At 33.0% G+C, this 22222-nt stretch overlaps 4 protein-coding genes and 1 pseudogene across 4 annotated transcripts; 2 read left to right on the top strand and 3 right to left on the bottom strand.

The window, feature by feature from the left end:
• Positions 1-812: 812 nt before the first annotated feature.
• Positions 813-1421, top strand: LOC121203296 (uncharacterized). Its single transcript, XM_041089875.1, has 2 exons — positions 813-906; positions 995-1421. Exons 1-2 carry the CDS (start codon positions 843-845, stop codon positions 1369-1371), a joined length of 441 nt encoding a protein of 146 aa, XP_040945809.1. The 5' UTR covers positions 813-842; the 3' UTR covers positions 1372-1421.
• A 5-nt stretch (positions 1422-1426) lies between these two features.
• LOC107933214 (protein GAMETE EXPRESSED 2-like) lies at positions 1427-6370 on the top strand (annotated as a pseudogene).
• Positions 6371-11107: 4737 nt separating this feature from the next.
• Positions 11108-12174, bottom strand: LOC107933197 (uncharacterized). The gene is made up of 2 exons (XM_016865366.2): positions 11787-12174; positions 11108-11719 (listed from the first exon to the last, which is right to left on the bottom strand). Exons 1-2 carry the CDS (start codon positions 11871-11873, stop codon positions 11309-11311), a joined length of 498 nt encoding a protein of 165 aa, XP_016720855.1. The 5' UTR covers positions 11874-12174; the 3' UTR covers positions 11108-11308.
• Positions 12175-14151: 1977 nt separating this feature from the next.
• On the bottom strand, positions 14152-18280 carry LOC107933193 (condensin-2 complex subunit H2). The gene is made up of 11 exons (XM_016865360.2): positions 17799-18280; positions 17584-17683; positions 17344-17450; positions 17116-17258; positions 16578-17022; positions 16306-16481; positions 16059-16232; positions 15867-15965; positions 15199-15300; positions 14881-15036; positions 14152-14794 (listed from the first exon to the last, which is right to left on the bottom strand). Exons 1-11 carry the CDS (start codon positions 18016-18018, stop codon positions 14414-14416), a joined length of 2103 nt encoding a protein of 700 aa, XP_016720849.1. The 5' UTR covers positions 18019-18280; the 3' UTR covers positions 14152-14413.
• A 1559-nt stretch (positions 18281-19839) lies between these two features.
• Positions 19840-22222, bottom strand: LOC107933223 (probable pectinesterase/pectinesterase inhibitor 21). Its single transcript, XM_016865382.2, has 2 exons — positions 20906-22222; positions 19840-20830 (listed from the first exon to the last, which is right to left on the bottom strand). The coding sequence occupies exons 1-2, from the start codon at positions 21885-21887 to the stop codon at positions 20130-20132; spliced, it is 1683 nt and encodes a 560-aa protein (XP_016720871.1). The 5' UTR covers positions 21888-22222; the 3' UTR covers positions 19840-20129.

Genomic DNA, 22222 nt, shown 5'->3' on the forward strand with positions numbered 1-22222 from the left:
AACAATATATATTATATATTATATTATTTGTTTAAAAAATATATTTGTTAAAAATTTATAATAAAAAAATTGAGGGTTTGGTTTAAATAGTAAGGTTAAAAGTTTAAATATTGATTTTTATTGATTTTATATAAAAATTAAAAAATAATAAAGATATCCTCACACTAAAATAACTTGTTTTTATAAAAAAAATATTATTTTTTAATCATTTTATAATTAGGTTGGAATTTGATATTAACTCAATCAAACTCTTAAATAATAGGGTTAAAGTATATGAGAGATCCCTATATTATATGGATTGTATCAAATTAGTTCATTTATTATTAAATGAATCAATTTAGTCCTTAAACCATTAAAAATAATAAATTAAGTCCAAATTGCAATAAAGTCAACATTTGTTATATAAAGAATATTAACTTTGTTAAACAGTAAATGTTAACTCTATTCTAATTTGACCTTAGTACAAAAACTAAAATAATCCATTTAATAATAAAGGGACTGATTTAATACAGTCCATATAATATAGGATCTCTTAAGTAATTTACCTAAACAATAGTATAGAAGTATAGATACATGACGTTGATAAAACGGCACCGTTGCTCGAACCACTCGACACAAAAGATAAAAAAAAGCGAAGACAAAAGTGCAAAACGCTCTCGAACTGAACCGCTATCAACTGTCAGCAACCGCTACAGAAATCCAATGGCCTAAATCATTCTTAATGACACGTGTCACAAACCCAATACACTTGATAAACTGCACTTTCCATAAACGTCATCACTTCAATTCCTCAAGAAGAGAGACCCAGTGATAAACTAGTGCTCCTTTGAATTTCCTCAATCATGGCGGCCAAATTTCACTTCATTTTAATTTCAACCCTCACATTACTCTTAGCTTCTGCTGCAGGTATTCACATTATTTTCCTTCTTAAACTTTACCATAGAAACAACACTCTTTGAGGTTACTGTAAATTATTGCATATTATATGTTGCAGATGAAGCAACAGTACCAATGTTTGCATTCAGTTGGTTGGATGACAAGGATACATTCAAAGCTGGGGAAACTGCTACAATCAAAATCAAAGTTCTGGGAAATTTTGATAGTAAAGGAAACGCTTCACTTGATAGAACTGCTTTTAAGCCTTTAATTACAGTGAATGGGAAGACAGGGAATAGTTCTTATATATCTGGTGTTTTTCTAGACATTGATGGTGATCCTAGTACTTGGCAAATTGTTTTTATCCCAATTCTTGCTGGCATATTTAATGTGATCCTCAATGATGACCCTTTCAAAGTCATGGATTCATCTCTCCATTTCACTGTTGAATCAGGTTGGTTTTTTATTTGGCTTTCCATTGGTTTATTCCATTGATGTTGAGAAATGTTAATGATTTTGTGACTTTCTTTTGTTTGATTAAAAGGGCCAATATACCCTTCTGCTAGTGTTGCTTCATGGTTAGGGTTCTTGAATGAATTTGAAGCTGGTTCAAAGGCTCCAGTTTTGATTCTTCCTAAAGATGCATTTGGCAATAATGTAACTTCAATTGATGAAGAACTGAGTTCTTATAACATCTCAGTGACTGCTCTCCATGAAAATGGTTCCATTGCATGTTTGCTGAATATTACATCCACGGCCTGGAATGAATTTGGTTATATCATAGTGGAGTTTATAGCCGTTAAAGCAGGAAAGTTCTTATTGAACATCCAAGGGGCAAACCAGACCTTGAATGGCTCTCCATTACCATTCAAGGTAAATCCAGGTAAATTCTTTGGACATGGGGTGTAAGTGTGGGACATGAGCTTATTTCCATGTATTCGAAGGGTCCTTGGAGTATTATATCCTTTCACGCATGTCCGAGTATGTATAAATAAGCTGATTGAATTTTCGAACCGGGTTTTGCAGGACCTTTAGATGTCTCCAATTGTATAGCCAAGTGGAAATTTGAAATCAATGCATGGAAAATCTTTTCCAAGATGGAAATACTTATCTACCAACAAGATCAATATGGGAACCTTGTTCCAGGCTTGTCCGAATTCGACGCTGATGTTATCGAGAGCGATACGAATTTGTCTTTACCTGTAACGGATTTGCAGTTCGAAGAAGTAGAACCAGGGGTTCAGCTGTTTTCTTTCAGCATGTCTAAAGCAGGGAACTTCTTGCTCACCATTTCTGATATGAAGCACAACAAAAGCATTTCCTATATGCCATATGCATATACCGTCTTTGTAGGTGTGTTACCTAAATCCTTTTAAGGAAATCTTTTCCGTAATGCAGCTTTTATGTAACCCGGATTCCTTATTTTTCCTAAAGTGCTCATGTTAGACACATATTCGGCAGGTTATTGCGATGGATTCAAGAGTATCATCAATGGGACTGGTTTAAATAGTTCTGTTGCTGGGGAACAAGCAGAGTTTTCGGTTTATTTACGTGATGCCTTCGAATATCCCTCCCCAGTGGAAGTAGAAAGACTTCGAGTAGAAATCAGAAGTGAAACCGATTCCATATCGGTATCACCTACTATATATCCTACACAGATCAGTAATGGTATGCATGTTCAAACAAAATTTACCTACATTTTGGTATTTTTTCTCATTTCATAAACAGCCTTATCACATATAGGAGAATTGCCTGACATTTCTATGAGCGAAACCAAACTTGCTTCTGCTCCATCTATGGGCCTAAACAACACTGTAAGAACTGCTTCTGTCTGTAAATGCATGCATGTATTTATGTATGTTATGTTTGATATTTTAATGACAGTTTGATTCTAAAATCAGCGTCCTCCTGGAAGCTTGAATGTTTGGGCAACTGCATTCAATGTCATGTATACTCCTCAGAAGAGAGGGATCTATAAAATTCATATATTCTGCGGAAATATAATCCTAAATGGTGGCAGTCCATTCACAAAGGAAGTAAAACCAGGTACAACTTTTTAGTTTATGTCACTGATCCGAATCCAAAAAGACCCGAACTTGAAAAATTACCACAAGGTGACTAATGGTACAATTTTCTTGGTGACGAATGGTTTTATACTTTGTGACAGGTGAGGTTAATATATCAGTCTCAGGAGTAGTGAAATTTTCTCCCAAGGCACCAAAGCTGGTTAGAAATGAAATAGTAGTACGGCTGCTGGATTCATTTTCCAACCCTGTCATGTCCGAAAATTCGAAGCTAAGTCTAGTGCTTACTTCGGTTAATAAGCCAGGTTTCTCAAACTGGATGTTTGTGGATAACAATGATGGTTCATACATAGGTCACTATCTTGCCATGGAAGTAGGAACTTACGAGATGTGTGTATTGTTCGAAGGAAAGCATTTCTCGCCCTGCCCTTTCACTGTCAACGTGTACGGAAGTAAGTTAGCATTGCTGCAAGCCTGCAGAGCATCCTATTTTCTTTTTCATATGATTGAACAAATCTTAGCTTCTAATGTTTGTCAGGTGAATATTTTCCTAAAGCATATGATGATAAAATCTCACTTTGGGAGGATGAATCAATTTTGTTCGATGTATTGGAAAATGATTACTTTGCCGGTGCCAACGCAAGTGTTGTCGAATTCTCGAAAGTAAGACCAAAAAGTTCAGCAATGCCAAATGAAAACATTAACCCTCCAACCCCTCCCTGTTTAACATGCAATATGTTATTTTCTTTTTGCAGCCAATTCATGGTTCACTTCTACAATATGGAAGGCTATTCAGATATACACCATATAAAGACTATTTTGGGAATGATTCTTTCCGATATACAATATTGGACATTAATGGTAACCTTGCTACTGCTACTGTCAAAATATCTGTACTCACCATTCCACCACAGTTTGTTTCTTTTCCAAGTCAATTGCAGGCAATTGAAGATCTAATAAGTCCGAGATTCGGGTGAAGTTAAGGCTCATATCAGTCAATTTACTTCCATTTTTATCACTAGAATTGAACTCATATCCTACTGTTTTGCAGTGGTTACAATGGATTTGAACTGAAATATTCAGATCCAATGGAGAATATCTCTGTCATTCTCAGTGCTAAGCATGGAACAATATTTCTATCACCTATGTCAATGCAGTTTTGGCAGCCAATATGGAGTGAATTTTGTGTGACTAAAGGTGACGAGAAAGGTACCAATTTGAGCATTGAAGGACGTTTAGAAGTAATCAATTTCGCCCTTCAATCGATTAAATATCTTGGGTATTAATCACTGAGTTCGATTGCAAGTTTTCTGTTTTAGCTGCACTTAAATGAATGTTTGTTGTTATTCATGTTGATGCATGTTCGGACATGAGTACAAGGATATGACTTCTCAAGAACCCTCAAATACACGAGTCCTTGTAACATCGTTCGCCCTTTTACGAATTTCTAACATTTGTAGTGGAAAAAGGCATGCATGAATTATCAGAAACTTGTTTTAACTCATTTGTATTCTTTGGATTAAACCAGGAACGGGAACTTTTCTGGAAACGATACCCTTCGAGTTTCGGCCAGGAATAGAAATGGAGTCAATGACTTGGATGTACAAGTTGTAGTGGATCCCATTAATGATCCTCCATATGTTAATGTTCCTGAATTCATCGTGTTGAATAACACTCGGGGTGAATCTTTGTTGTTCGACACAGAAACAGACCAGTTTCAGTTCTCCATTGGTGATCCAGATATTCTTAACTTCCCTGGTAAGTTCTGAAGTGCATGAACTAGGACTAGGACGCTAAAAAATATCTAAATAATCTACGAAGTCCGGATCCATTACTTTTCAATCCATTATTATTCAATTTAACTTTTACAGACACTTACAAAAATGGTTGTCACGATTCGTGAGTGGATATTACATATATGAACGATAATGGTGAATCATTGAACTGTAGTAGATAAGGTCCGAACTTGATAATTTGTGCTTAGTCATCTATATGCCAAACTATTAGTTAAGATCAAGTTAACTTTCTTCAGCTTTAAGGAGCTAAATATATTCAAATAACAGCCCTTAGTTACTTGATAGCGAAGCAACAATGTTGCAAAGGTATGCCGTTCCAATTTTCTTAATTTTTATTGAATTATCTGTATCTTACACTCACATTACAGGGGATGAGCCCGGCTTTGACTTGGCGCTTTCAATGGAAGTGAGTGATGGGTTTTTGCTAGCAACGCTACCAGCTTCCCTTATCAGTTCAACCGAACTGAAGCTGAAGTACAGTTATCAATGGCAACCGCTTCAAACATATGTTACCATATCAAAACAGTTCATGGTCAAAGCCATGGGAATAAGATTCCGAGCATCGCTCAACGATTGCAATACTGTCATGCAACAATTATCCTACCATGTAAGTACTTGATCATATTTTGCAGTTAAGCATATATGAAAGGATTGAATTAATCATCTCATCGCATCTGATCTTTCAGGGTGGCGAACATGGCAGTGCGGTTTTAACAGTGAAATTAAGCGATTTAGGCCACCATGGATGTTATTCAGATTGTGTTGATAGGGTAACAAAGGCTTTGGTCGCTGAGGCTACTGTAAATCTGATCAGAAGGAAACCAATGAGCTCATTGGCAGTTCATAGTAAGTTCCTAAACTATTCCAATTTGGGATTTAAATTGCTCTCGAATCGCATTGTGCATTGAATGGTTGATTTTGGTGGTGGCAGCTCTTGAAACAGTCATAGTGATTGAATTTCTTTTGCTACTTTCACTTGGATTCATGATTGTGTTCTTCACATGCAAATGTGCAATTCTGCTTGTGAAAGAGAAAAGGAGAGAAAATCCCTGTATTTCTGAGCTATCAAGACATCAAAATATCCAGACAGAACCTGTAAGTAAAACAAGCTTGCCATTTCAACAATCTAGAGATATCTTGTAATAATTCAAAAGTTTTGGTCCTACATTTTTATGTGATGATTGATGAATTTGCAGCAAAGGATGATGGGATTCAGCTCCGAGGGTGTTGCTCAAGCCCCTTTAAATGCATTAATTAGCTAATTAAATTTGAAAATTTTAATTGATTAAATTGAAAATAAAGTGATGTAAACTTGACATGCAAATAGCACATGGGATATGCCATAGTCGTCGGGCATCTTTTGACAATGGTCCTACATTCACCAATCCAAGCGGCTCTCAAAAATATGGTCAACCGACACATAAATGGTTGCACTTTAATTATTTCAAAAGTGCAAATCTTATGATATGCAAAAGTAATAGCAAATCTATAAAATATTAAATAATCTACCACCGAAATATTCTTTTTTTTTTCATTTTTTGGGGGAAAGGATTGAGTAAAATTTGATGTTAGTTTGGACAGAAAATTAACACTCTTTTACCATTATATTTGTCGAAACCATTTTTAAATCGAGTTTTAGAAAATGGGAATCGACTTTAAGAAAAACGAGAACGGGAGTCGCCACCAATCTTTTAGGTGTGATTGGATCACCTTTAAAATATTTTGTTTTAAAATCATTAGTTTTGGTCTACGAAAGTTGAGAAAACGGATTCGGGAGTCGGTTACGTACGAGGAAGGGTTAGCACCCTCGTAACGCTCAAAAATTGGTACCTAATTGATTATCAAGTGTCTTTAATGTCGGAAATTTGAAAGTTTTAAGATGTAATCCCCTTAAAAAAATTACAGTTCACTTGTATCAAATAAATCAAAATATCACATCCAATAAGTTAGGATGCAATATTTTAAAGACATTCGAAACTCAGCTAGCCTTTTTGAAAATCCCTATCTTGAAACAACAAAACGCCATATCCAGTAAGTTTGGACACAACGCTTTGAAATTTCAAGACAGTTGCTCATATTTTGAAAACCTTAAAAACTTAGAAGGGTGCTTTACTATTCGAACTCAACGAGAAAAACTGTAACCCAGTAAGTTAGGGTACCATCATTCTCGAAACTTCCAAATACCAAGCATTGCCTTTTTTATTTGAAAACTTTGGAATCTCTTTTTTATTGATATGTAAAGAATCATACACATTGTAACATATAAGAAAGAATATTGCAATAATAAAACATGCATCTAAACAATATGTTAGCAATAACATAAAAATCATACGTTAGATACATACATATAATAAATATAGCAAATCTTAACAATATACGTACAAAGCTATTCATAGCATATATTGAAGATGAATAAGCAAAACATACAAACATACAAAGTAATAATTAATTTAAAAAATGATGCATGATATATAAAAAAATAGTAATATAATATCAATGTACATGTTCATAAAATACAACATCACATAATAATTGTAAAATAAAATTTAATACATAAATGATATATACAATATAAAAATATATAAAAGAATTAGTATATATAAAAAAATATAAAATAAAGTGAGTAATTGTTAACAAAATATACATACAATACAAAAAAAATATGATATTTAATAATGATAATTTACAAATTTTAGAATTATAAATAATAGAATGAATAATGTGAAACATAAATAATATAATAGATGATATACGATATACATGATATATAATATAATATATATACATACATAGAAAATATATATTTGAAAATAAACTATATAAAAAGGTTAAATATTATAATATATAAAATACATAATCAAATGTATAAAAGACAGGAATAAATATACATATTTGAAAAATGAAGAAATTAAAATAAAAAATGTTGAAAAACTAAGATAGACGAAGAATAAAATAAGAACAAACCACAGAGAGTAAGAACGCAAGAGGGAGAGAAATTTGAATGAATGCTCCCAAGAATTCTTATTGCTTCCCAAAACTCAAGTGTGCTACAATGAAGGGAGAGGCATCTATTTATAGTTAAGCCTCCCCAAATCCAACGGTACAGATCAATTACATCAACGGTTAAGATTAAAGGATATCTACAAATTAAATCTCCAAGATTACAAGATCATATCTTCAAGATTGCACATCATATCTAAGATTGCATATCATATCTAAGATTGTATCATATCTAAGATTGCATATCATGTCTAAGATTGCATATCTTTAAAGATTATATTTCCAAATGAGTCAAGCTCATAGATGGACCTTCAATCTTTTCAAGTAATGGGCCATTTCGATTGGGCCAAATTATATGTTTGTAATTTTGTATTAGACTTGGACCTTTTTTTTTTTTTTGAAATTATTTCTGGGCCCGGGCAAAATTGAGTGTCTACAATATTAGTGGGGTTTTTTGCCAAAAATTATGCTAGAAACAAGTTAATTCCACCAATTTAATTTATATATTTAATTTTGAAATTAATAAATAAAATTTATATTTTTATATTTTGAATGAGTTTATTTAAACATTGTAATTTTATTTATCAAAATTATATATATAAAAATATTTTTTATTTAAAAATATTGATCTGACTAATTTTGTTGTTAAAGTTAACGATGTCAAATGTAAAATAAATTTTTTAATCTTTAATATTTATAGTTTTTTTTTTCAATTTGATCCTTACCCTTTAAAAGTATTTTAAAATTTTAAAAATAATTTTTTTCATATTTAAAATAAAACATAAAAATTAAAAATGATATATTTTTAAAAATAAAAAATTATGAAAAACTAAACTCTTTAAAATTCAAAAAATAAAAATAATAGAAGTATAAAAAATCCAAAATTCAATATTATCTAAATTGGTCTGGACTGGCCAATTGAACCAAGAATCGACTGGGATATCGGTTCGGTGAGAGTTGAAAAAATGATTAACTCGTGAATCGCCACGAACTGGTTAACTCGAGCTAAAAAATCGATTCATCAATTGATTCCCAAATCGATCGATCTGACCAATTCAATCAAATAAATTATTAAAAACTAACAAATATTTAAAATATATAAAAAATGGTTCAACCGTTTTTTTAGCCCAGTTTAATCAATTCGTACCGATTCATGGGTTAATCAATTTTTTACCTCTCATTAAACTGATACACTAGATGGTTCTTGTTCCAACCAGTCTGTATCGGATCATGGGTCAATCATTTTTTTCCCTCTCACCAAACTAATAACTCAGCCAGTTCTTGATCTAATCAGTCCAGTTCAATTTAGGTAACATTGAAATTTAGAATTTTTATTTTTTATTTTTTTAAATTTTAAAGAGTTTTTGTTTTCTATAATTTTTTATTTTAAAAAATATTTTTTAAAATTATAGATTTTTTATTTTTTATTTTAATTAAAATATGAAAAAATTAAAATTTTTTATGTACTTTTAAATGGTAATGACTAAATTGACAAAAAAAAACTATAAATGTCCAAGACTAAAAAAATTATTTTACCTTTAAAATTGTTAACTTTAATGGAAAAATTAAACGGAGGGGTCAAAATTTTTAAATAAATAAAGTACAATGACTCAATGTCTCAAAATTAAAATCAAAATTAAAATATAGGAGCTAAATTTTAAATTTCAAAAAACTATAGGGCCCTTTAGCATATTTTTTAAACCTAAAATTTTCAGCTCCAATTTTAAAATTTTGTGATTTTTTTCAAATATACTTTTAAGATTTTGTAAATTTTTTTTATATTTTAAACAACAATAAAATTGAATTGTTCGTATTCAACATAATTTAAAATCTTTCTCGAAGCCTGATAGACATATCGAAAACTGCTTGAAGAGTGCTAATTTATATGTGACATCTACTATGATAAATTTTAATATAATAATAGAATTACTTTCTAATTTGTTGAAAAGATGAAGACAAAAAATACATATATTTTATTTTCTATAGAAGAAACAACATATGTCGCTTTAATAATTAACATTCAAAACAACGAATAAATAATAATCGTAGCTAATAACATCAACACGGCGTCACAATCTTACCACGTTGCATCTGTGTACTAATTCTCGTTGTCCATGTTGCTCGAGTGTCATCAATTATCATAAAAATAATTTTTTTATATTTCATTTTGTTACTTAAAAAGAAAAAGATTTTTCTAAATTCCTTGTGGATGCATCATTCTCATTTATTTTTAAAAATATATATTAAATATTATTTTATTTCTTAAAATTTATTTTTAAATTCCTGGATTGTCACGGATTAATTATTTTTAAACAAATAGTGAAATTCTATTTTTAGATTTTTGAATTTTCATTAATAATTTTATTTAATTTTTTAAAAATTATAATAATATAAACTATTAAAATGATAAAATTATATTTTTTCTATTACAAAAATTATAATTTAATTTTGGTCCTTTAAAAAAAATTAGTTTCGCTCATGTAAACATGTATAAATGTTTAAAATTCCATGCTGTCTTAATAAGCTTATGTGTAAATTTTCATTTTGTTCCGTTTTGTCCTAATGTGTTTTTCTCTTTGAAAATTAACGAATGTATTGATTTGTATTATTCACTTTTTTTATTTGCATTTAATTATCATTAAAAATTTATAAATAAGATAATGTTCTAACAAAATAATAATTTTGGGATACCGTGAAGGTGCCGTTAGGACATTCGATAATAATTTGTCGTAAAAGAATATTCTTTTTCATAATGAAACAAAAGTTTTTAGTTACAAGTTTCCATCAAGATGTCGTTTTCTTTTAAACATTTGATTAAATGATATCGTTTTTTTAAAACAAGTGTGTGGGGGGTATTAATATCTTCTCTACACGTAACCCTACTTTCGAACTTGATTTCTATTTTGCAGATTAAAAATTATCTTTGTAATATATTTTAATTTAATTTTAAATTTTTATTAAAAAAATGCGTTTTAAAATGATAAACCACATTTAATCAAATAAGATTGATGACGACACCATATTTTTTAAATGTGGTCTAGTAGACCTAAAAATAGTAACCACATCATACATAAACATATTTTAAAGTGAGATAGGTAGTAATTAATTTAACTTATTTTTATTTATCTAAAATCGTATTTTAATTTAATTATATTTAGTAATTATTTTACATGCTTTTATTGTGAAAAATAAGGATTGTATGCGTTTTGATATTTTCATTTTTATTTACCAAACATGATTTTTTTTATATTTTTAAAAATTAAAGAATCAAAATTATTTTTTAAAATTTTTTTTTTGAACTAAACAAAAATAGATTATGAAATATTAAAAAGTCAATCATTCGTAGTTAAATATATAATCACTAAATCACTCATAAACTAAAAATGAAGCATTGATTCCAATAAAGGCAAAAAAAAAAAAGACAAGTTGAAGAGTTCATTAGTTTTGCAGAAATGAACCAAAAATGGAGGACCAAATCATGTCATCCATTAAAAGCTTTTAAAACAAACTTATCAAACACTTCTGTCTGTGTGCACAACCCAAGAAGATGATAAACAGAGCTTAAAAGAAAAAGAAAAAAAAACTAGCTTAGCCCCAAAAAAATATGATGGGTTAAGTGACCAAATATATGGGTAAAGAAGAAGTAGAAACCCTATGTTGTTGTTGCTCCATGTTAAGTTCCCTAAGACTAATATAAGGAGTCGAAATTCCAGTCAAAGGGCCTGAAGATGGTCGGCTACTGGTTCGATAAGGAGTGGTTGAACCATTATTGCTGGTCTCAATCATGTAAATTGGTCCTGAATTCGATGCCCTTAAAGCTTTAGCCTTTGCTCGATTGTCATGTTGATTATTGCTATTTGGAGACCATTTTTTCCAGTTGAAGAACAAGAGAGCATTTCTCCACCAATATTTCTTCGTTTTAGACTTTGGGTCGTCTTTAGAGATGGGTTTTTCGAGCTTGAACTGTAGTGAATCAATGAAGTCTCGCGTCCCTTTCTTGTGCTTCCTTGCTTGTTCCAAAACCTGAAAAAACAATAACAGGGTCAGTAAAGAAAGAAGCAGAGAGAGATGAGAGGGAGAGTTTTTAAACCTGGAAATAGTGGAATTGGGGGTCGAAGCCATAATCACTGAAGTGGTGAGGCTCAGGCATTGGAAAGATTGGTGATTTGTTTGACATTGTTGCTGAAAAAAGTTCAATCTTTTTGCAGCTTATCTTTGTGAAAGTTAAACGAAGAATAAAAAAGGGAACAACTCTGATCTTTTGGGGCTCAAGGGGGAATGGCCGTTGGGAAATGACAAAGTACAAAGCCCTAGTAAATGCCAATAACTACCAGATTTTAGGGTTTTTTTTTTTTTAAATCCAGCAATTTATTTTATTTGGTCTCATAGGATAGGCAATGGGCTGTTTGGATTGATTTTGCACATGACTCGCTATTGATTGGTTCTATTTCAAAATTTAAGGTTTTTTATTTTATTTTATTTTATTTAATAAGGTTGATGCAAGATTTGAATTTATAGGACTGGAAGCGATAGGCTGAATAAATAGGGTGATAAAAGCTACAAAGTTGCTAGGGAGGATTAGAAATTAATTTTAAATTTTTAGGGATTAAAATATAATTTTATTATTTTTTAATTTGTACTTTTACAAAATTTAAAGAGATTAAGTGATAGTTATCATTTTTAGACGACCAAGAATCCTACTTAGACCGATTATGGACTGAGTCACTCGCTTAGGTTTGAAGACTAATTCGAAAAGTGAGAGGATTTAGGTAAAAATATAAGTTCGGAAAATGAGATCGGACAAAAAAATACTCATTTTTTAAATGGTTTGGGCCTTAGATAGGATTTTTTTACTGTCATTCCGCTATTATATTGTTACTATTTTATTGTTATTGTTTGTATATTATATAACTTTTGTTTTATTGTTAATTTTGCTAATATTTTAGAGATATTTATTGTTATTTAAGTATAAAAATTTTTTTAATATATTTTTAATTTGGTAAGAAACATTTATTTTAACTTTTTTAATATATTTGATATATTATATTTTTTATAAAATTTATTTTTATATAAAAATAATTTAAAAAAATTAATGCAGGTTAAGTTGGGCTCAAATTTAACATTTTTAATATAGGTCGGCTTTAAATAAAATTTTAAGCTTATTTTTTTTAGGTTGAACCCAACGTAATTCTAAATTCTTGCATCAACCGAAACCTGACCTGTCCCTACTTATGATGATATCTACTTCTACCCACCACTCTCGTAGCCACTGTTGTAGGGCAGAAGAGTGTTTTTAAGTTTGATCTTAGATTGGTTTCTACTCATATAAGATGGGGTTTTATATGAGGAATGTGGAGTCTAATGGTAGTCCACAACATGAGAATCCTATTGCATAGGCTCTGGCGTATAACAACGGATGTAAATAGCCATAGCTGAGCTTAATAGGTTAGTTATGATGGTTTTTGGTTCAAGCAACCCCTTCTTGGGCGAGGCCCGTCCTACTTTCGGCAAGCTAGCTTTTAGCGATGGGTCAGGTCTTCTTCAAGCAGACTATTTTAGCTAGAATTGAGGTGAGGCAGAGTTTTTGTTGGGTGAGGTTCTTTGGCCGGATTTGTACTAGTGTAATAAAGTGTATATATATTCTAAACTTTTATATAAAAAGAAAGTAATAAAAACATGTATAATGTAATTCTAAAATTAAAACATTTTAATTATTTTTTTTGAATGATTGAATTTGATGTTAACATTTTTGCTTGTATTATTGAAAAGGTTGAAACTTGGACACCCTAAAAAAATGGGGATAAAACATGTAGACTTTGAATTTTTTTTATAATTTTCTTTTGGCTGTGATTAATTTTAGAATTAGATTTTTTCTCAATTTTGGCCTATATGATGATGTGTATCACTTCATCACTTAAATATTTTAATAAAAATTATAAAGTTTTAAGTATAATTTCAAGATTAATGTGAACAAGAACTGAATGTTTGTCTTATCTAAAAAAAGATTAGAGTTTTTATTAATTTTAAAATTAAAATTGTTGATGCATGAATTTTTTTTCTTCAAATTATTGATGCAAGATTTGAGTTTATAATAGTGGTACGTACAAGAACTGTGTGCCAAGAGCCATTAATAAACATAGAGACCAAGGCCAAAAGATTGCTCTTTGCGAAAAATGAATTTATAAAAATCAAAAAATAATTTTATTATTATATTAATTTACAATTTCACAAAATTTAAAGGAATTAAATGACAGTTTATTTTTGGGAGACCGAGGTCCCTTTATCTACACATATTGGTCCTTGGCTAGCAATAAAATTAAATAATGTGAAAACTTAAAAGATATTGTCCCTTGGAATCTAACGTTGTTAGAGGAGACTCGAAAAACTCAGGGCAACTCGGGAGGACACCGTGCGACTGAGTAGACAAATAGTATAAGCCACGTGGCTAATTTACCTTAACGATGTAAACAGGTTGATATTATTACATGCCATAAGAGCAAAATCTACAAGGAAAACTGGTAGTACTATGTTAACACTTAATACAAGCCATTATAATCACATCCTAAGACTGAGTTACACCAATAATACAAATTCATAGCTAACATTGTCAAATAATCTAAATCTATGGTGAGAAATCTTCAGAGCTATTCAGCTGAAAGTGTTGAATTGCTGCTGTAACAATACAAGACTGCCCTAACTTTCTTTCTGATGTTTGTGTTACAGTGCCGAATGCAGGTCCACAGGTTCGACCAATCGAGATCTTCGTCTCCTCTTGCCCTCAGGAGTGCATCTTACACCGCTGAACTTCCCAAGCTTAACAGAAGCTTTGCAATTCTTCTGTGATGACAACTTTGTTGATCCATAATCTGAATCCGCATTGATCGATTGACATTTCTCCGGTGAAGATATATTTCTGTCAGCTTTTGTAGGTTTTTTACGTGATGGTGATTTACCTCTCTTTTTGGGCATTCCAAGTTGAGTTTCCACACTTTTCTTGTCCTGCTTGAGGAGCTGGACATGGAAAGGGTTTTCAGCCGTATAACAAACAGACTCTCCAAGAAGTCCACTTCGTTCTAACCCAACATCTCCATTGTTCACCTGTATGATGAACACACAGGTTTTTATAAGTCTACTGCAACAATTGGAGAAGTGCAGAGATTTGCTTAGGAATGAGAAAGAAATACCAATTGGAGAAGTGCGGAAAAGGAACGAGCAACATCATGCTTTTCTTGACCCTTAACAAGATCACCAAATGGCATGACATCTTTGTCAGCTTCAAGTGATAGCTTGTCAAGAATTCTTTCACCATACTCATGAATATCAAATGGAGGATGTGAATCCTATCAAAAAAAAGAAAAAGAAAGAGCTATGCTTAGCTTAAATTGTCCGGAAAAGGAAAAACAAAACTTAAGAAGAGCAGTGAGAGAGAAAAAGATTAGTGATCATAATCATGTAAAACTAAAATCGGCATAAGAAATGGAATTAAAGCGAACTTTATTTACCTGCTCTTCCAAGTTGTGCTCTATTTTCTGTTTCCATGACGAAACTCGAGCAGCTAGTTCAGTTTGCTTCTCATTTTCAGCTATGCTGGCAAGCAGAGCATCCTGCATGAAAAAACACATGAAATATATTCAAGCAGCCAATATATAGAGGCAAGGAGACAGACCATAGTTCACTGAGTGCCAGGATTTAACTAACTAGCAGCAATTGATGATCACTACTTTCACTAGCAGCAGTCAAATATGAGAATGAGCTAGCCAAACGGAATGTACAAGAAAGGGATAAACCAAATATAAAGGCACTGAAAAAATAATTCCAGAGATAGCTAAATATAAAAGATGATCAAGCATTTCTATTCTCTAAAACAGTCACGACTTCTTGATGGACCTCATAAGACATAAAGCATAAAAGAACATAACCGATAAGTCTTTTTTTTCCCTTAAAAGGAGAAAAGAGATGTAGGTTGGAAAGTAAATATATTGAGCACCTAGTTAGAGAAGGGACAAAACGAGTAGTACCTCTCTCCTTATTTAAGAGAAATTTTAAGAATACACTCCAGTGTAAAGCAGAATACGGAAGGGCACTACAGAATCCATGTTCCACGACATATGATGGACAAAGCCTTACCCATTGTTTGGTTATTATAAATGCCAAGACAAAGTATGCTTACCAGGTGAGAGCGGCAAAGATCTTCCAGGCTTGCTTGAGAACATGGATCCCCATTGTCAAACATTTCATTCTTTCCAAGTTCAGCATCACCATTCTCATGCTATGAAAAGATCAATCAATGAGAAACAACGGAAAAAATTCTCAGTCCCTAGTGGTTAAATACAATAAATGATCATATCACAGATGTGCTTACCTTCTCATTCTTGAAAGGTAAATCTTCATCCATAGGCATATTCTCTGGCTCGTCAAAATCAGGTCCACCAAAATCAGCATTCTCATCATGATCACCATTGTCTTCATTATCTTCTTCGAAATTAGCAAAAATATTAGCAACACCAGTTCCTTGCCCAGTTAGTGATTGCCGAAGCTGAAAATAGCAAACTTGTTTACAAACTAACCATGCATCACCTTCACCTAAGTACAAATTTTAGTAAACATACCTTTTCGTATAATGGAGGAGACTTGGATTCCCTTTGTTTTTCAATGGCACTCTGCCGTCTCTCCCACATTTCTGTAAGTTCAGGACTAATGGTACCATGCAATCTAGCGAGTGGAAACAAAGTGGTTATGGGAATACTCTTTGTAGAATTTACCCCATTCTTTCTGGACGCTTTTACTGCTTGTCAGGAAAAACCAAAAGAAACCAATATTAGGTACTGACCGAAACTAACGGGTAGGAAAAAGGACATGCATGAAACTGCAGTTTAACTACCTTTTCTGAAAGGCCTCACTTTCAAGTTTCCAGGTTCATGGGGATTCAGAGGTTTCCATGGATCATTATCATCATCGTCGTCATCTGAATCATCTAAGTCTCTAGGATTTGAATACCTATCATCCATATCACATCCATGATCTACATTCCCAAAGTCATCAGTGGCAGAAGGAACGGCCCCCATATTACAATCATTAACACCAAAATCGCAATCAACCCTAGGAGATTGATTAGCATTAGTATCCTTATTCTTTCTGTGAGATGATTTATGTGCAGTTCCCCCTGAACGCCATGTGGGAGACTGAAAGCTCTTGCGCCTTGAACTTCCCTTATTAGTGCCATATTGACCTTTACCAGCATCATCACCATTCAAATAATCATCAACAGCTGCTGCATCATATGGATCTAATAGAATAAAATCCTGATAGAGATCATTTGTTGCCAACTGCAACCACAAATTTATACATAACAATCAAAGAGTTAGGCAACATAGTTAGTCAAACTTCATCATACTATCGAGTGAAGCAACTATGAATACCAGATAGGACTCTAACTCGCTGCCATCACCAGAAGTGTCTAAACAATCACCTTCAAGAACAACTAAATTTGCGGGGGGCTTCACAAAGTGGTTAACCAAAGTGTCTTTGTTCGTCGAACTATCTAAGCTAATCTTTGCTTCCACTGCGAATATAAGCGTTGGTTTTAGCTGATACCATAAACAATTTAAACCCGAAGTGAAAAAAAGTGGTCATCAATTCAAAGTCACCTGGAATGTTATCTAAGTCCCAAAATTTATCATGGTCCTCATCCGGAGAAGCACGTGAAGCACTTTCTTCGGCCTGAATCGATTCACCATTGGGTTGATCTTGTTGCCTGTTGAAACAAATGCACCATCTTTTATAAGAAGAATGCTTCATTTAATTTAAGGAGCAATCCTTACTGACATTGAATATGACAATGTGGAAGTAACATGAAAAAACAAAGAATTTGGGAACTAAAAAGAAACCTCTTTTGAGAAAGAAATTCCAAAGCATGCAAAACCAAGTTGTATAGATACTCTACTTTTCGGCTATACACTTGAACTGAACCCTGAAGCAACAATGCAGCTGCATAGGAAAATAAATAAATACATAAATAAAAAATAATTAGAAAACCCACAAGAATTTAAAGAAAAAAAAAGGATTCTTCTTTTTTAGGGAAAATTGAAAATTAAGGCAGAACCTTCAGCAAAATTTACTGAGCTATGTCCTTCATCGTCTTGGGAGCCAGTAATTTCACCGGAACAAATCTTCAAGAGGTACTCTTCAAGCTTTTTGGCAAGATCGACTTCCCAATTAGCTTCCAAATCACGCTCCGGCTGAACTCCGTGGAACTTCCCAAATTCACCGCCGCCGGCCTCTCCGTTTTGGGGTTGCTTTTGGTGCCCTGTCATATTCTTCATCCGTAGTTAGGGTTTAGATTTGGGTTTGATTCGGTTTTGACGTTGACTTGAAGTCATTTGGGGATACCCAGAGTTTTTAGGTTGGGAAAAATGGGGAAGTATCTTCTGTTTGTCTGCCGAGAAAATTTTGAGAGAAAACGAAGGAAAAGAAGGAACTTTGGGGCAGCGAAGTCCAGTGACTATGGCGAAGACAGAGGGAGAGAGAGAGAGAGAGAATTCAAAAACTTTGAACGGACTGTTTTTCCCGCTTAGCGGAGCAGAGAGATATGCTGTTTGGTGACATATACTAAACTTTGGGCTGGAGTTAGACATGCCCCTGGCACTGGCAGGCCAATCTGTCCGGCCCGGTCTTTGTGGCTCAAGTTTTGAATTTATTTTTGAGATAAGACAACATTGAACCGTGAAATTGATAATTTTTTTCAATTTGATGTCTGAAAATTTTTTGGATCAATGATAAAATTTAGTAACTTTTTTTAATTTTGATCTGACACATGTTATAAAAAGAGATAATGACGTTGCATAATATTAAAGTATCACATCATTATATATCAAAATTCGAAAAAGTTATAAATTCTAAAATTAAAATAGATAAAAAAATTTAGAAATTAAAAATTATTGTCATGTTCAAGAATTAAATATTTTTTTATTCCTTAATTTTTTTAAATTAATTTAATTTGAGATTTAATTTAATAATAAATATTATAAGTATTTATTAATATAAAATTTTGTTTTTTTTATTTTTAAAATTTAAATAATATTAATTAAAGAATTAAAGAAAATTTATGTTGCAAGATAGAAAAATGTTTAATTCACAGTATTGAATTTTATTTTCATCTATGTTGATGGTTTAATTTCACACTGCCAAGGGGATGTGTGGTTCACTTTGTTTAATATAAAGTGGAGAGTCGCCAGATAAGATAATCAGAAGTGGCTAAAACATTGAGAAAATTTGAAGTGAAAATAAGTAGGAGAAAGGAAAGGAGAGAATCTTGGTTCTGCCCCAGGCCATGGGTCTTATATGCTCTTAAGCCCGGTCACAAGGTGTCAAGACCTTATAGGAGAGTTCAAGGCAAGTAGTCAAGTGGTATGTCATTATATGTCTAGGTTGAGTGGTACTATGATTTGCTTTCTATTACCTCGTATAGGGACGCAGTTGGAGTTTAGTGTGACCGTTAATGAGTGGGGTCCTCTTGAATGTCGACTCAAGGGATACATTTGAAGTGTGACTTTGAGGAGTATGTCCAAGATATTCCATCAAGATGTTATTTCAAGGGGTTCGTCTAATCCATCTGTAACATTATTAATTACTCAGTTCAGAAAGTTAGGGTATAACAATTTGCACCTTTGTAAATTTTTTTGCTACCCCAAAGTCATACCGTTGTTATATGTTTTTATTTTTTTACAATTATTATACACTGAAAAATTATAATATTATTTGTAGAGTTTATTTTTTTAATTTCATGTATTAATACATTATTTCAAGATACTAAATTTATTGTTGCTTGACCGATAATATTGATAAAAATTTCAATTTTATCAATAATTTCTCTCATTGAAAATTGTAAATTCAAACTTGGAAGAAACATTGTTGAAAGAAGAATTAGGAACCACTTAAAAAAGAAGCATGAGAAACTTTTTGTTAAGATTTTATTATGCTTTGGCAACAGCATATGGAAACAACTTTTCTTGACACTCCCAGAAATCAAAACTGAAACCTTATTTTATTATACCAAAAGAATTTTACCTTTTTAAGATAATATAAAAATTAAAAGTATAAATCTTCCTTAAAATTCACGAAAATGACAGAAGATAAAAAGGAAATTATACTAAAAATCCAATGCTTTCCGATTTTCATCAATAAAAATTTTACTTACATTTTGCTAAGCATCTTTATTCAACAAGCAAAGATGCATGAAACTTCATGTCTAGCTTCCACATTTATTATCATTTCGTAAGATACTAAGTCATACCGTAGACCCTAAAACTTAGTTCGATTATCTAAATCTATAACCAAACTTTCTCTTACTACATTCCTTTATTCTCATTTATTCTCTATACATAAACTTATTCATCATCTTTTTCAGATATATATGTATATATTTCCCCGATATCTATACACCAGGAACCATGCCGGCAATGTAAGGCACCCCAGAGCTCGGGATCCATTCATCACCACGTAAGAACACACCAGCAGTGAATTCCTTAGCTTGAGCGTCATTGATCTGTTGTATACCTTTCCATTTAACCCTGTTGGTCTGGACCGCACCAGGTCCTCGGTTTTTGAACTCGGCGTACCACAAAGTGTCGAGGGCGAAGGTGCCTTGCCACGGCATCCATCCTTCGGGCGTGACGATGTCGTCGAGCTGAGATTGCATGATGATGGTCCTTGAGTACTCTTTCCAAGGCCGACCGAGGTGTGTTTTACTCTTGGCCTTAACCGGAAGGTAGTCCTGTGCGCCGGAGATGGTGCAGTTTTGGAGGACCATGCCGGAAACCTCACGGCGTTCGGTCCGTCCTTGGGCGGTGACGATGCATTGTTGGTTGTCGAGTGGTTTATTAACGATAAGCTTGCAGTTCTGTAAGACGGTAGCGGCGTCGCCGAAGACGAAATCAATGGTACCGGAGACGGTGCAGTCCCTGTAGAATTGACGGTGACTGTGGGTGTAAAGCGTGTCTTGGTAGCCATCCATTTGACAATTGTAGAAGATGGACCGATCACTTTGGACCCTTAGTGCCACTGCTTGGTGCTTGATCGCTCCAGCTGTGTTCTCTATTTTAATATTCTTTGCAATAAATCTTTCACCCACAGCAGCTGTGAATATTGTTATATGTTAGTGAATATAATTCTATACAATGTAAATTAAACTCATATAGATATGATACTTACCAAGAGTTGCAGTCTTGAATGTTACGGTGCCATCGACAAAGTTCATCCGACCGGTAATGACAGTCTTGGTCGGTCCATCTCCGACGAACACAACGTTAGTCATAGTTTTAGCAACCAAAACTTGTTCATTATAAACGCCAGCCTTAATGTGGATCACAAATGGAGCTGTATTTTTCATAGGCACTTCCTTTAAGGCTTCATTGATGTTATTAAATTTGCCGCTACCATCTTTAGCAACCACCACATTAGGTTTCATGTCCGCCACATTTTGTTGCAGTAGCTGTCGTTGCTTAAAGCTAACCCACGAAGGGAACCCATCTTCCGCCATTAGCTTACGTTTAGACCCCGTGCTGACTCCTTCCATGCCTGGAATGTTAAGGTCCTTAATGATTTTAGTTATGTCGGTCACCATGGCTAACCCATTGCTGGTTAACTGTTGTGAAGTATTCAACAACGCCTTCATTTTCACACCGGTTTCACTGGATACGTTCATGAACCCGTCTAAGCATGTTTGTTGATACGTAATGGCACCGCCCATCCATATCTTGAGATTCTCGACGTATTCGTCTAGCTTACTAATGTCGAATGCACCGAGTTGATTAAACGAGGCTTTGAGGTCGTCAATGGCGTACCCCATGAGCTCTTTGCAATTGTCGACAGCTTGACGAGTCATGGGGTCTTTAGCCGCGTTTTGGATGGTAGAGGAATTGGCGATCACTTTGCCAATCTCTTGGATTGCCGCTTGAAAACCGACCTTTATCAGCTCTTTGGGATCGGTGGTGTTGGCGTTCGAAAGACTATTTTCACATGTTTCTCTATAATCAGTAGTTTGACATATGGATTGGACCGCTTTTTCGGAAGTCGAGACTTTGGCATCATCATTGTCACTATCTTTAGCACGGCTGACACCAACGGCTATTGCTGCCACCATAGCCACCACAAGCACGGAACAAATACCAATGATTGCCGGAAGTTTTCCCATTTTCAAAGACCCTTTTTTTTATTCAAATCAATTAAAGGGAACCCTTATTGGCAAAGCTAGTAAGAATCTTAATCTTTGTTTAGATGTTGAGATTCAGTTTGAGGAAACCCTTTATTCAAATACAAGAAACTTAGAGAACATGAACCGTTAAAAACAAAAATGATTCATTTGTGGTTAAAACTTAAGAACAAAAGAAATGGTTGGATTTTTTATGATACAGAATTCATTTTCCAAACTTTATGTTGTTTTAAATCTTTGTTTCAGTCTAAAATATTGGGTTTCGCTTGAAAATTGAATGGTGGGATTACATGCTTTTTTTCTAGCCATTCTCTAAA

Source organism: Gossypium hirsutum, chromosome A02 (genome assembly GCF_007990345.1).
Source record: "Gossypium hirsutum isolate 1008001.06 chromosome A02, Gossypium_hirsutum_v2.1, whole genome shotgun sequence".
NCBI classification, from domain to species: Eukaryota; Viridiplantae; Streptophyta; class Magnoliopsida; order Malvales; family Malvaceae; genus Gossypium; species Gossypium hirsutum.

Bases quoted from the DNA above. Each gene is read 5' to 3' on its own strand.
- LOC121203296 (XM_041089875.1), top strand. From the start codon at position 843: ATGGCGGCCAAATTTCACTTCATTTTAATTTCAACCCTCACATTACTC. The intron at 907-994 runs GTATTCACATTA...TATATGTTGCAG, and splicing joins ACTCTTAGCTTCTGCTGCAG to ATGAAGCAACAGTACCAATG.
- LOC107933197 (XM_016865366.2), bottom strand. From the start codon at position 11,873: ATGTCAAACAAATCACCAATCTTTCCAATGCCTGAGCCTCACCACTTC. The intron at 11,720-11,786 runs GTTTAAAAACTC...TTGTTTTTTCAG, and splicing joins CCCAATTCCACTATTTCCAG to GTTTTGGAACAAGCAAGGAA.
- LOC107933193 (XM_016865360.2), bottom strand. From the start codon at position 18,018: ATGAAGAATATGACAGGGCACCAAAAGCAACCCCAAAACGGAGAGGCC. The intron at 16,233-16,305 runs GTATGTTTACTA...TGCTATTTTCAG, and splicing joins CTCCTCCATTATACGAAAAG to CTTCGGCAATCACTAACTGG. The intron at 15,037-15,198 runs GTAAATAAAGTT...TTTTTTTGATAG, and splicing joins AGCACAACTTGGAAGAGCAG to GATTCACATCCTCCATTTGA.
- LOC107933223 (XM_016865382.2), bottom strand. From the start codon at position 21,887: ATGGGAAAACTTCCGGCAATCATTGGTATTTGTTCCGTGCTTGTGGTG. The intron at 20,831-20,905 runs GTAAGTATCATA...CAATATTCACAG, and splicing joins ATTCAAGACTGCAACTCTTG to CTGCTGTGGGTGAAAGATTT.